Genomic DNA, 13493 nt, shown 5'->3' on the forward strand with positions numbered 1-13493 from the left:
TATTGCCTCAGCCACCCCAGACCCCTGTGATGGACCAGGGCCAGCATGCAGATATTGCCTCAGCCACCCCAGACCCCTGTGATGGACCAGGGCCATTATCAGCGATGAGATCCCGACCCCCTGTGGAATTTTGCCGATTTGAAATGTCTCAGTGAGTGCTTGAAAGGTCCCTGTGAGATAATGTGACTCTGATAGAGCTGGGAGAGGGGCTTGCTACTGGTAAAATCAATAGATGACACCAAAATGAATTAAATTTAAGTAATTATAGGCACTTAAAAGTTCTAATTTGCATGATTATACTGACGTACAGTCCAATCAAGAAACTACATGTATTTATAGAAAGATAATGGCCTATAATGATATAAGAAAAATGGAAAAAAAACCCCAAAAAACTCTTCAGATATTACATTTAAACATTTTTGTATCTGTCCAGCCAAGCTGGTGCAGTATAAATAGCATGACTTTATGGTGAGATACCTTTCCATTAGTCATTATTTCCAAAAGCTTGAAAGCAGGGAGAAGCAGCAGGCTTCAAATCCTTCTGACTTGTCTCACACACAATTCTCCCAAGACTCTGGGGTGCTGGAAGAGCTCAGTTCTCAGCCAGATCAAGGCTGAATAGCAATTACTTGGAGAAACACAGGTCAGAGGCAATTGAAGGGATCAGCACCCCTTAGAATCAGGTCTACGATGGATAATGAGCCAGAGAACAAAAATAGAGCACAGATTGCTGTAATTAAGCAGTTATAACTGGTAATATATATGGCTGCTCAGGTTTGTTTTTTCCTTTGTGCTGGGTACATTTTCCTTCTCCAGAGATGAATCAGCTTACTCCTGGCTTAGTTTATGAAAATATTTTTGAACAATGAATAAGTGAATCTTAGTACTGCAAAGTCAAGTAACACTGAAGAGCATTGCTGTTTCCTTTATCCTTAAGTCATCTTTAATAGGGGTCCTAGATGCAGGTAAGCTAGTGTGAATATTTAATATTTTAGCAATTTTCAGTCAGCTCAGCAAACAGACAGCTGGCTCCAGACTTTTTGCTGCCCCCATACCTGACATGGCAGAGTTTTGGATGGCAAAACCAAGTGTCACCAAGGGCTACCTGGTGGGAACTGGTGGAATTCCAGGTGTCCTTGCCAATCCCAACAGCAGGGCAGGGCAGCTGGGCTGGGAGGGGCTGCTCAGAGATCTCTGGCTGGTGTGACACATGAAGCCCCCACCCATCCTGTCACCTCTGCCTCAAGCAAAGGGCCCTGGTTTGAAGGGGATTAGGCTGGATCTAAACTGACCAGATGATTTATGCTTGATGCCACTACCATCATTTCCCCTTCAATGCAGGCATTCTCTCCTTCTCCCCTTGATGCTAAAAACAAAAATTGACAATTTAATTGATCACACTTACATCTGCCTCTATGCCTTGGACAACAAGGGCGGGGTTCAGGGGGAGCCGGCAGACCTTCACCTCCTGGAAGAACTGCTGGAGTCTGCTGAGCTCCACATTTAACACCTCCTGCAGCATGTGAACCATTATGGCAGCATGAAAGAACAAAAAAGAAGTTGGGTTTTAATTTTTTATTTTATTTTTTGACTGCTTTCCTGTACTTTAAACAAGCAATGCAATTTCCAGAGCCAGCAGCATCCTTGTGACCTTGTAACAGCCAATGAGACTATACTGGGGTATTAAAAATAAGAACTGTGATTTTACTCCATGCTGATGCTTTTCCTGCCCAGATGTGCTACCAGCTCATAGGTTCAGGTGGAAATGGTCTGTTTCCAAAGGAGTGACAGGACAAGGGAGAATGGCTTCAAATGGAGGGAGGGTGGGTTTAGATTGGATGTCAGAAAAAATCTCTGCCTGTGAAACCAGGCTGGATGGGGCAGCCTGGTCTGGTGGAAGGCATCCCTGCCCATGGCAGAGGGTTGGAACTGGATGTTTTTAAAGATCCCTTCCAACCCAAACCATTCTGTGACTCTATGATTCAATACTCTTCATTAGGGGTTGATTAGCCTTGTACTGCTCTGCTGTATCTCATGGGGTTTTTTGTCTTCCCCAAGATCTTCCCAACTTATTGCTTGTTGTCTCAACAGTGTGATCTCCCTTGCCTGGTTTGGGAGCTTCTCAGTATCACAGTAACTGCAGCCTTGAGATTAATCTCTAAAATCTGAATTATGCATCAGTGATGTATAATGTATTACTACTATTTCTTTTCCTTTGCATGGATTTTCCTTTTGCAAATATTTTTGTCTTTTCACTTCCCTGTTTGCTTTGCTGCTCTCAGTAGCAGCACTGAGAGTTTTCTGAGAAACCCTTTGAAAATCTTTGAATCCTTAACAAGGCAGAAAGATTCATGATATCCATGATAACCAGCAGTAGATAGTATAATTTTATTTGGTTTTCCACTCTGCCTTGCTGAGATTTCAACAAGAAGCAGTTTTACACACCAGGTAAGTAACAGCAGCTGTCCTGGAAAATTAACTGGAAATGTACCTATGCAATATAAAAGCTGCACCCACTGGAGAAGACAACTGCAAGTTTCTACTGCCAGGGAGGCATCTCTGCAGATACATGTTCAATGTTCATTGCTGAGAGCTATATTTGAGATATTAACTACATTCCACTCTGCTTGTCTTTGCTAAGAAATCAGGATATGTCCAGCCTGCCAAGAACAACTCTTAGTAGAGCTTTCAAGAAATACTGCAGCTCTACAGGAGTCAAATGTTTTGGGATGAGGTGCTGAATGTGAGCATTCTTCTCAGTGAAATGATAATCAGCCTTGTTACTGATTATTCCTGATTATCCTGATTATGATATTATTGATTCCTGGCCACCTCCAAGACCATTTGAGAAACCAGCGATGAAGGAATTTAAATGGCTCAAAAGATCTGCAGCCCTCAAGAGTAATAGTGATGAGAGTTAATTAAATATCTACCTGTTACCTGTTTTCAGAGCAGAAAAATATTTACAAAGTTTAGTTAAATCTTCGGTCTATTTATGTAAAGGGAATTAAAGAGAAGAGGTGTTATCTTAGAAAATATAAAATTCCCTAAGGAAACTTAGATGGAAGGGAAAATATTTTTTAACAAACCTTTCTTTTTGGGTCACTGGCAGCTTTCACTTTTGTGGCAATGTCTTCCAGAATTCTGATGAGTTTTTCTTCCTTAGAAAACTCATTGTTCAGGGTTTGTCCAGCACAGAATTGGAGAGCAGCCAGGAGTTTCTTATACCACATTTTGAAATGAACTTCATTCTGTGCATTCTTCAGCAGCCTGAAGGAAGGAGGGGAAAAAAAATATCTGTATGTCTAAAAATGAATTTTGTTATATATCAGTTCTAGCAGGAACAATAAACTCCAGACTAATCTACATTTGGTCACTTTGGGCAGCAGAAAATGAAAATAATCATATTGCTTGTAGGCAATGAGACTCAAGTCCCATTTGATAACTAATGAGATTCCAAATGTGTTGAATAAAGAGAAAACTGTCATTTCTTATTGTCATACATAGTGCAGTGCTTGTATTGCTGCTTATTTCTGCAAGAAAAGTTAACAAAATGCAACAAGCTGCATTTTTGAAGTCCAGTGTTAAATATATATCACTAAATATTGTTTTTCTCCTGCCAGTTCATTTATACAAGCAAGCACATCTTTCAGCTAGGAATTGCATTTAAAGACTATTTTAGTCTCAGATGTACCATCAATTCTAGAAAGTTTTACTATTTTAATCTAAGGAGACATTTCTGAAATTGGCTATACTGCTAAAAAAGAGTGAAATGAGCCCATTTTATTTTTTTCTTTACTGGTAAGTGCTGGTCTAAAACAAATCTCATCTTTTAGTTCTTCTGAAGCTTGCAAAAGCTTTGGAACTGGAGTTACTGCCAACATAAAAGTCAGAAATAAAACCAAACCCATACTCTTTTTAATAATAATCAGCATTCAGTCTTTCTAATTACAAATTTATTTAGGTCAGGAAAGCTGGGGAGTTTAGAGGGTTTGTTTTTAGTTAATCAAATTGATCATTGGGAAATTTTTTCCTTATGCTGGCCAGAGGTTTTGTACACTGATTTATAAAGTGTAGATGGAATCACCAGCTCTGTGCTGTTGTTAACATCCTGCCCATCCCCTGGGATTTCCCTCTGATGGTGAACTGCTCTTTGCTTTTGTGTGAACTCTTCCCCCTCACAGCTTCATCCTTAAGAACATCTCAAACCTTAAATTCCTTATAAATGTCTGAATCCTAATGCAGCTTCCCTGACCTAAAAAATAATGCTACTTTTCACAGGACAGAAATCAGAGAAGCTCCTGACTTTCAAGGCACACCACATAAATGAATATGTCACATATGAGTATGTCACACAGAAAATAAACAAGAACAAGAAATTATTTGATGCACTGATATTTAAGGGTGAAAAACTATAATTCCTATAGACACTTCAACTCCTTCAAATGATATATAAGGCATTACAGTACTGCTACTGCAGCACATGACTCTTTTGGTGATGAAGGATCTTTTAGGAAACAATGATTTTTCCAGGTCCTCTTTTCCTGTAAAATTCAAGGCATAACAACATCACCTACTGGTTTCTGAAAAGCCTTTCCAGTTATACAAAACCTCTGAACATCTAAGGATTTGAAAATCCTTAAAGAATGAGTGTTTCTATCAGAAATGCCTAGACATGAAAGGGAAGCGATATGAGAAGTTTATCATCAACACTCTCTGGAGAAGTCTGAAATTACTTTTTTTTCTTTCCCCCTGTAGACTAGCAAAAACAAATAATTACTTTTTGGATCCAAAGGAAATACAAGTTGTCATTGCAATGCCTGGTGGAAGGCAAACCACAGCACACACAGGCTGCTGTTCTTACCCCCAACCTTTCACAAACTGAGGAAGGCTGACATGTACACATGGCAGTGGATAAACATACTCTTTCATATTTCAAAGTCCAAGATTCCATATGATGGGATTAATCTGCTTAAATGTCAATAGCTCATGCCATTTTAGATATCCTAGGAAATCCACTTCCTCCAGCTGCTGCCTTGGAAGGGCATGGGTCCACTAGAGGCAACATCTCACGTGTGCCATTCCCATGCAGATGTCTCAGATTCCCTGTGCTGTGTATGTTCCCTGTGTTTAGGGCACTGCATCACACTCTGCAGCTGCCTTTTAGCTCAGCTGTGGGCAAAAAAAAGACCATTTAAAATAAAAACATAGTCCACTTCAACAGCAAGTCAGGAAGAAGAAGCTTGGTGATTATTTTTTAAATAAAAGCATCACTGGTACAGTTCAAATCGTCATGTGGGCAGGAATTATAGTCTACCAAAGCAAAGCCCAGCCCAACCTCAGTCCACACAAACAGTGCATTTTTCTCAGCACTCAGTCAGATTGAACTTTTCCACTTCTCTCCTGCAAACACAAACACACCTAAACTCTCACAGTGATATCTGTTTTGAGCTGGACATCTAAAGCTGGTGCACAGCCTTGTCTGCACTAAGGCTTGCATTGGAATCAGCTCCTGACTATCTAAATCATATTCATTCACCTACTCTATTTTTGGTAGTGCATACTTAGGGAATCCATAAAGGCTGCCTCTTCATGTTTGAGATGGCCCTTTAATCCTCTCAGATATAGAGAACATTAAACCAGCTTTTATTTCCCTAAAATGAAAGGCTTAGGATTTCACATCCAGGGAGCAAAATAGCAAAACCAAAACGGTTTACTATTTTAAACAGAGCTACTCCCTGCATAACACAGATCAACGCAGAAGATCCATTTTTTGATTATTCTTGTGGCTGATTATTTACAGAAAATAAGCTTATATACACACATATGATACAACAATTTCTTTTTCCTTTCTCAGAAAGGATTATGGGGCAGATTCAGAGAGCTTATGCATGAGGTGTACACGAGGACAGAGAGGATGTATGCAATCCTCTCACACGTGGCTCATTTTATAAAAGTGGTCCCAAAGAGGAGGCAAAGGACAGTTTTTAAAGTGAGGACTCATTGTAGGCTTTCCTGAAGTGTTTATTCAACACATGAACCAATATGTTGTTGCAGTTCTGTCCTCCCAGCTTGCTGGCACACACGTCTTCACCCTGCCTTGTCACTAGAGGACACAAAGTAGGAACGAGGGTTCAATATCACAGCAACACCAGATTTATTTCCAAAGAGGCAAAAGCCTTTATTTTGGGGTTTTCAACCCTTTTTATAAGGTGTTCTGATAAAGGTTAACCTGATTTGTACAAGGAACAACACCTCTCTCATCCCATTGGTGGGACAAGAGAAAAACACATTCAGAACATCTGTGCGATGTTGTTTTGAGAACCAAAATCTATTTACAGAAAAACAGTCCTTGACAGGGAAAAGCTTCCCAAAAGACTTTCCCTTGGGAAACACATCAGCCACTGACAGGCTGAAACTCTCTCAGGCTCAGAAAATCATGTCCACACTGCCATGGTAAGAACTCAGTGGAGACAGGAAAATCTGCAGCTTCTGAAGTTGCGGGAGGGAGAAGTGCTCAAGACGCTGATGAATTTTTCAAGTTATAGCAAGATGCCTAGCAGTGACAGAGGAAGACAAAACTGGTATGATTCAAACCCAAGGCTGCCAGTAAAGAAGGGTGTGAAGTTGTTTTTTCCTGATAATTTTCACAGGATTCTGCAAGACAGAACTCAGTATAAAAGCCTTTCTTTATCCCAGGCCTAGATGGAGCATCCTGCTCCTAACAACAGAGAGACTTCCTTACTCTTCAGGTTCTCTGATTTGGGACAAACACCCTCATTCTCAGCAAGGCCTGGTGAACTCAGATCCTGTCCCCAGGTCACTTTTGTGAAATAGTATGGAAGGAAGTTGACCTGAAATCTAAAAATGGAGTAAGTCAGGTACAGGGGTGCCTTGAAAGATGCCTCTGCCTTCTGCAAGCTGCTTCTCCTCCTTTCTGCACCCTCCTGCTCCATGCCTAAGGTGGCTCCAGCCCCATTTCCAGGCAGCTGCAGCCTTGTGTGTGTCTTCTGAGTGTAGAAACGCAAGAGGACTGAGAGATTTTTGCCACAGAGAAGAAAGGAAGGTGGAATTGAGTCAGGCTGCTGGGTCAGAGAAGGGGAACCAGGACTAAACCAGCAGCTATAGAGAAAAGGGTAATCAAGGAAAAAAAATAAATAAAAAAGAGGGGAAAAAAAGGGAAGGAGATTGGATGGGTCTTGGTGGAAAAACAGGTGGGCTGGCCTCTTTCTCCCTCTGTGGTGCTGGAAGACAGGGAAGCTGACACAGTCTGCTCTCTGAGCAGGATTTGGCAGACAAATGAAGGAGTGAGGTGGCTCAGACAACTCTGCTGCTTGAACATCTGTTCCTTGTCTCCTTCAGACAGGGGAGCAGGGTGAACCAGAGAGCAATGTCTGACAGGACAGATTAGCTCACAGGTAGCCTGTCAAACCACATTGCACCAAAAAAAACCCAAACCAAGCCCAAGAAGAAACGGCCAGGATTTGCAGTATCTTATTGCAGGTTTAGCACCTCCCTGTTCCAAAGGAGCAAGGCAGTTTGACTGGGTCATTTAGAGATGATATCAGGATAGTGACCCTGGTTAATTTGTTTCCAAGTGCACTTCTGGGATTTATTACACAAAAGTGGTACCTACCAGCACAAACTCAGGACATTCTGCAAAAGGTTTTTTTAATTCAGAGACACACCATGAAAACAAGGTGCCTTAGGGTTGTAAGGTGAGTGCTGAGGTACCTTCTGTTGTTGGTCAATCTTTGGTAAACCTGACCAAGGAAGTTATTATGCTTTGTTCTGAAGGTGCATTTCATGTTTGTTTTCTTCTTTGCTAGGTTGGAGGCAGGACAAATCACAGAAGAGGAAAACAGTGGTACAAGACTGCTGCTCATTATGGCAAAAATCGCTTTAAAATTATTCTCCACAGCCCTTCATGTCAAAGATTAGCACACAGAAACAATTCTCTACCACTGTACAGCTTCTGTGTCTGAGGTTGCCATCTGTCTTGATTATCCTTAAACATCCTGCAAAACTCCTAATCTGTCCTTTGTGCTTTATAGTGTCACGGAGCTGTGGCACTCGCCTGAAGCTTTTAACTGTTTTCATTTTCCACTCCTTGAAGAAAACATTTTACTGTTTGCATTCTTAGACAGGAGGATATTTAACAGGGCTGGTTTGCCTGTAGGACTTCACTCAGGCTTTGCAGCTCCTTAAGTCTCAGTGGAAGTTCCCCAGAGACACTTGGATGACAGAGATGACAAAAATGTACAGCTGAAGATTAAGAACTCCATCTACCCTGTGACAGGTCATGAGGATGAACAGGCAACTGCTGCTATTAATTAATTACTCAGTTGCAAGTAAAACCTCTCCTTGCTTTTTATCTCCCCACTGGTACACTGGAAAACCAGCCCCAAACTCTAGCAAGGTGTGATTTATGCACAAGAAATCAAAGAAAGGCAAACACAAACACATAAAACAACTGCACTGTTGTGGGTAGATCTATTGCAGGCAACAAAATAACAGATGTAAAAACAAACTAACAGGTGAGAGCCACAAAGTACCTGGCAGGTTGAGAACAATGCAATTTCTGCAGGGGAAAATGGGGAGCAGAGTCAATTAGGCAGAAGTTACTGTACAAAAAGGATGGAAGAGACATTGAAATTCCCCCAAGTGACCGGAGTACCAAGAATTTTCCATAGATTTACAGAAACACGGAGCAAGGACATCAACTTGACTGGAAGGATGAAGACTGAACTTCCTTTTGCTCTCCCTTTCTTTGACCAAGTACAAAGCCAGCAGAAAGGGAGAGGCACAAAAGGCAAAGCTCTGCTTCATCTGCTGATCTTTCATCTTTATTTCTATTCTAGAGCAAGAGTAGACTGAGTGAAGTGTGGTACATTTTGTCTGAATCTTTGTAACCAACAAGTCTCCAAGATGAAGAAACAGCAGCTGTTCTGTTGCTTGAAGCACCTGTCCACTTTTGGCTCTTCACTCCTCTCACATGAGAAACCTGCAGCCAGTTCCACATGCTGCTTCTCATAAAACAGAGATGCTTTTACAGACTCATTTTTCAAAGCATTACCCTTGAACAGAAAATAACTCTGCTTAAAGTGAAATTTTGTTTTAACATACCACATGATTAATTTGCTTTTGTTTTTCTGATTTCTTTTAGTAACACAGAGAAGAAGTTTACCATGTTGATCTCCCTTTGACAGCAAAATATTGTCATAGACGTATAAAGTATGGGGGTTAGGCTTGAGAAATACAACATTGCCTTTATTTCCTAATCTCTCAAAGTTCTTTATGAGCAGCACAACACAATCTGCATTCAGACAAATCACTGGATTCAGTAGATTCAATCAAGGCACCTCCTCCCACTCCCACTGAACGCCTGAACTGTGGAATGTGTGTCCTGCTGACTCGCAAAAAAATCACCAGGTCGGTGAAAACAAAGGCTGTGCTTCGCTATTGCAGGGAAAATGCCAAACCCTGCTGAGTTTGCCTAGCAGAAAAATGTTTTATTTGATATGTAATATAGTTAGCTGCACACACTTTGCATTAAGAAAATGAATCCCAGATAAAACCGGTCATGGCTGGAGGAGAAAGAGCTTGAAAGTGAAACAGAAATGAAATGAACCTTGAAAATGAACAGTATCAAGAATTAATCAGAAAGTATAATGGTGCAAAGGTAGCACTATCACTACCAGAGATAGATGCTGCTTGGTCTAAGGTTTAAGCAAGAAACAATCATCCTCCTAAGATCTTCTCCAGTTTGTTGAATGAATATGATAACATCAATGTAAGTGTTACAATTATCATCTGGTAAAAAGCAGTGCTAACAGTGTCTGTCTCTTTCTGCTCCAGCTGGTGGAAAAAAATTAAAATAAAAAAATTGTTAGCAAAGTGTGTCTTTTTTTTAGTCTGCTTCTCTTGATTGGGTAGAATCTAAAGCAGAAATTTATTAACACAGTCTCACAAACAAAAAAAAAAAAGATACCTCCAGCAGAACACAAACACAATGAAATTTAATTGGAGTTTCAAAATGCACCTGTGTACAGCAGTACTGACCTTGGATAACTTCAGAATCTCTGAGCAGGGTCCACCAAATATCCCACCCTAATAAAACATCAGTCCAAAGCTACAGAAATGAAAAGCCTTCACCCTGAAGTGTCATTAAATACTGAGGGTAACTTAAGCTCAGACTTGCAACTGTAGGTCTGACTGGTTTTGAATATTAATAAAAGAAGTACCACCACTGCTTTCTTAAAGAGACTGATTAAATCTCCTCTCCAGAAACTGCATTTGGAAATAACAAAAAAAGGATATTGTTTAACGAAGGTATTGTATTTAATATCTTCACAAACTTTTTCAATTGGACAGTATTCTTTTCCATTCTATGTGAAACTTGGCACTCAAGTCTGGCATTAATTTTGAAAAGTCTGGTTCCATCTTTGCCAGTGCCTTCTTCACGTGACTGGGAACGTTCCTGTCTGTGCTTTTCCCAGAACTGCAGATTTTCTCCCCGGAACAAATGACGTATTGCTGTCAGAATCTCATGCAGTATCTTACACCAGCATCAGCAAGCCTGAAATTGTCCAACAATCTGTCACTGCGAGAGTTCAGAGTAAATTCATGCACAGGAACTGAAATGAGCCATTCATTCCAGGCATAACAGAAATTGTTGTGTTCTTCCCAGTGGGTAAGTGCACTGGGAGCTAGCAATGAATGGGATTAGATGGGATAATCAGCACTAAAATAAGCAGACCCAATGGCTTTATTGGGATGCTCTCCAATATGCCAGCAATTAATAGAATACAGGAGGTGACTAAGCTACTCTACTTTCCAACTATATAAATAAAATGCAAAATTAATTCAGATTGCGGTAGTCCACAAGAGCCAATGGACTTGTAAAGCTTTGTACTGTTTCTGAATTTAGGCCACAATTATCACAGCAATACACTGAGGAGAAACTGAAAATGTTTTTCTTCAACTGTCTATTGTTTGGGTAGTTTATGTCTATCAAAATGGCTTTGGATAGCATCTGTGGTTCCCATTAGCTTCACAGCTGAACAGAAAAAAAATCCCTCATGGCACTGCAAAACACAATGTAAGACACAAAACTAGTTCTGTATGGTTCTGCATGAGCTGGGCAATCCAAATGTACACAAAGATGCAGAATTAATGAGTTACAGCACACTACTTTGGTAACTTTGATTGTTGGTTAATTGTTAGGGTTTTATTCTTTTTTGGGGGGGATTTTTTGTGGGGTTTTTTTTTTACTGTTTGGGTTTTTTGTGTTTTTGTTGTTGTTTGTTTTATTTTTTTTTAGTTGTGCTGGTTTTTTCTGGGGTAGAGCTCATTTTCTTCCCAGTAGTTCGTATGGGGCTACATTTTGGATTAGTGCTGGAAACAGCTGATACTTCAGGTGTTTTAGTTATTGCTGAGCAGTGTTTGAAGAGCCAGAGCCTTTTCTGCTCCTCACCCCAAACTACAAGTGTGTGGGCTGGGGGTGCACAAAAAGTTGTGAAGGGACACAGCTGACCTCAACTGACCAAAGGGATATCCCATATGGATCATGCTCAGCAAATAATGATGGGGAAGAAGGAGGAAGGTGGGAAATTTGGGGTGATGGTGCTTGTCTTCCCAAGTCACCAATGTGTGATGGGGCCTTGCTCTCCTGTGGATGACTGAACACCTGCCTACCCACCACACAGGGTGTGATGAATGAATTCCTCTTTTCAAGTTGTCTATGTGCAACAGCTTTTGTTTTACCTGTTCAGCTGTCTTTATCTCAGTCCATGAATTTTCACACTTTTCTGATTTCTCTGCCCATCCCACTGCAGGGGACAGTGAGTCAGTGGCTGTGTGGGGCTTGCTTGCCATCTGGGGTTAAACCATGACATTAATATACTAACACAGAAATAGCTTCAGGGGGAGAGCTGAAATTATCTTTCTACAAGGTCATTATGGCCCTTGGCTGCTCATAATAGGAGCAGTTCCAGAGTTTATTCATATATTCCAAGCCAGTTCTTTACAATCCTAGAGTTTTCAGATTCCCTTTTTTTTTATGACTCTGGGCATGGGAAAGGAAGAGTTTGGTTTAGGGGGTGGGGCAATAGGATAAGACACTGACATTGTTTTTCAAATATTATGACATTCAAAAGAATGTGTTCTGCAGAGCTGTTAATTTTCCTATTTGTTCTGCACTCAGTTACAAGAATTTGCTTTGTTTAACAATGTCTACATTCAAAGCTGTTATCTTTCAAGTAGAGTCTCAGATTTTTAGAGACAAGGTGCTCAGATGTCAACAGCAGCGGAAGGATGTATGAGATTTGATATGTTTCAAACACATGGGGAGTTAATGTTTCTTTTAAGGCAGCATCCCTTCTACCTCTCTGGAAGAACCTGTCTGTAGATCTGCTGTGTTTTAAGCACAGCTAGTACAGATACAACGAGAACTGATTCCACATTATTTCCTGACATGTCTGTCTTCTGGATCTTTCATCGCCGCTGTAGCTCACAGACCAGCTTATCTTATTTTCCCAACATCTATCAAAGGGAACTTCATTCAGATCAGTGCCTAACAGGGACAGGGAGGAAAAATGAGCCTCAGCAGGTACTCTAAGTGCTTCAGCAATCCTGGTACCTCAGTGTAATTACAAGACTGCAAAATGCTGTTTGCAGTAGACCTCTCATATCTGACAGAGTGTGCTTTCTGCGAGATGTCGAGCCTCCTTTTTGTGTCAATTTGCAGCGTGGCAGCTCAGTGCTGCACAACAACAAAGAATGCACAGATCAGACCATGGCATCACAGTGCTCTGTTAGCTCTCAGCCTCTGCCTGGGTGACTTTGTCAATAGGATGACTGGAGACAACTTTCACGGCTCACATGAAGTGGTATCATGAGGACATGTGGTCTCTTATGCTTCAAAAAAACCTCATTTGTTTTCAGGGAAGAGGAGAGAAAGAAAGAAAGAGGAAGAGAGAAAACCAGCCTTTTCAATGGGGGAGGCTTTAGAGTCCAGATCACACCTTCTCATCTTTTCATGATTCTGACTCCTTTAAAGGAGAATTCTCTTCATACTACAGCTCTCCTTATGCATAAGGCTACTTTGCAATCTTCTTCAAATAAGATGACAGCTACCATGTTTTAATTTAATTATAATAGAGGAGACCATGAAAGATGGTGGCAGGAAAGAAGAACAAGCATTTACATAGTGAAGAAGAATATTTTATCTTCATACCTTTTCTATGCCTGTTTCATTTCTTCCTTTCTGGTTTTATTTTTCCTCCTCTTTTCTCGGCCTCTATTAATTTTTTGCTCCACGTTATACACAGCAATAGTGTCTCTTTCAAAGGTAGGAGAGCAGAGCAGAGATGGAAATAACTTTAGATTTCTCCTTTTTAAATACTGCTCTGGTTCTGATTTCCCTTCCTTTTCACTGCTTTATTGCCACCAAATACTGGCTTTGTAAATAGAGAAGTGGGAATTTGAAGTTA

General features: G+C 40.7%; 1 protein-coding gene across 1 annotated transcript in view; it reads right to left on the reverse strand.

The window, feature by feature from the left end:
- The window catches only part of PIK3C2G (phosphatidylinositol-4-phosphate 3-kinase catalytic subunit type 2 gamma), a 173366-nt gene that overhangs the window by 59058 nt on the left and 100815 nt on the right, over positions 1-13493 (reverse strand). Inside the window, exons 19-20 of the mRNA XM_033514641.1 lie at positions 3090-3270; positions 1406-1513 (exon numbers count right to left, since the gene is read on the reverse strand). Coding sequence (XP_033370532.1) covers positions 1406-1513; positions 3090-3270 — 289 coding nt within the window. The remainder of the gene's footprint in view (positions 1-1405; positions 1514-3089; positions 3271-13493) is intronic.

This window comes from Parus major, chromosome 1A, assembly GCF_001522545.3.
Source record: "Parus major isolate Abel chromosome 1A, Parus_major1.1, whole genome shotgun sequence".
Taxonomy (NCBI): domain Eukaryota; kingdom Metazoa; phylum Chordata; class Aves; order Passeriformes; family Paridae; genus Parus; species Parus major.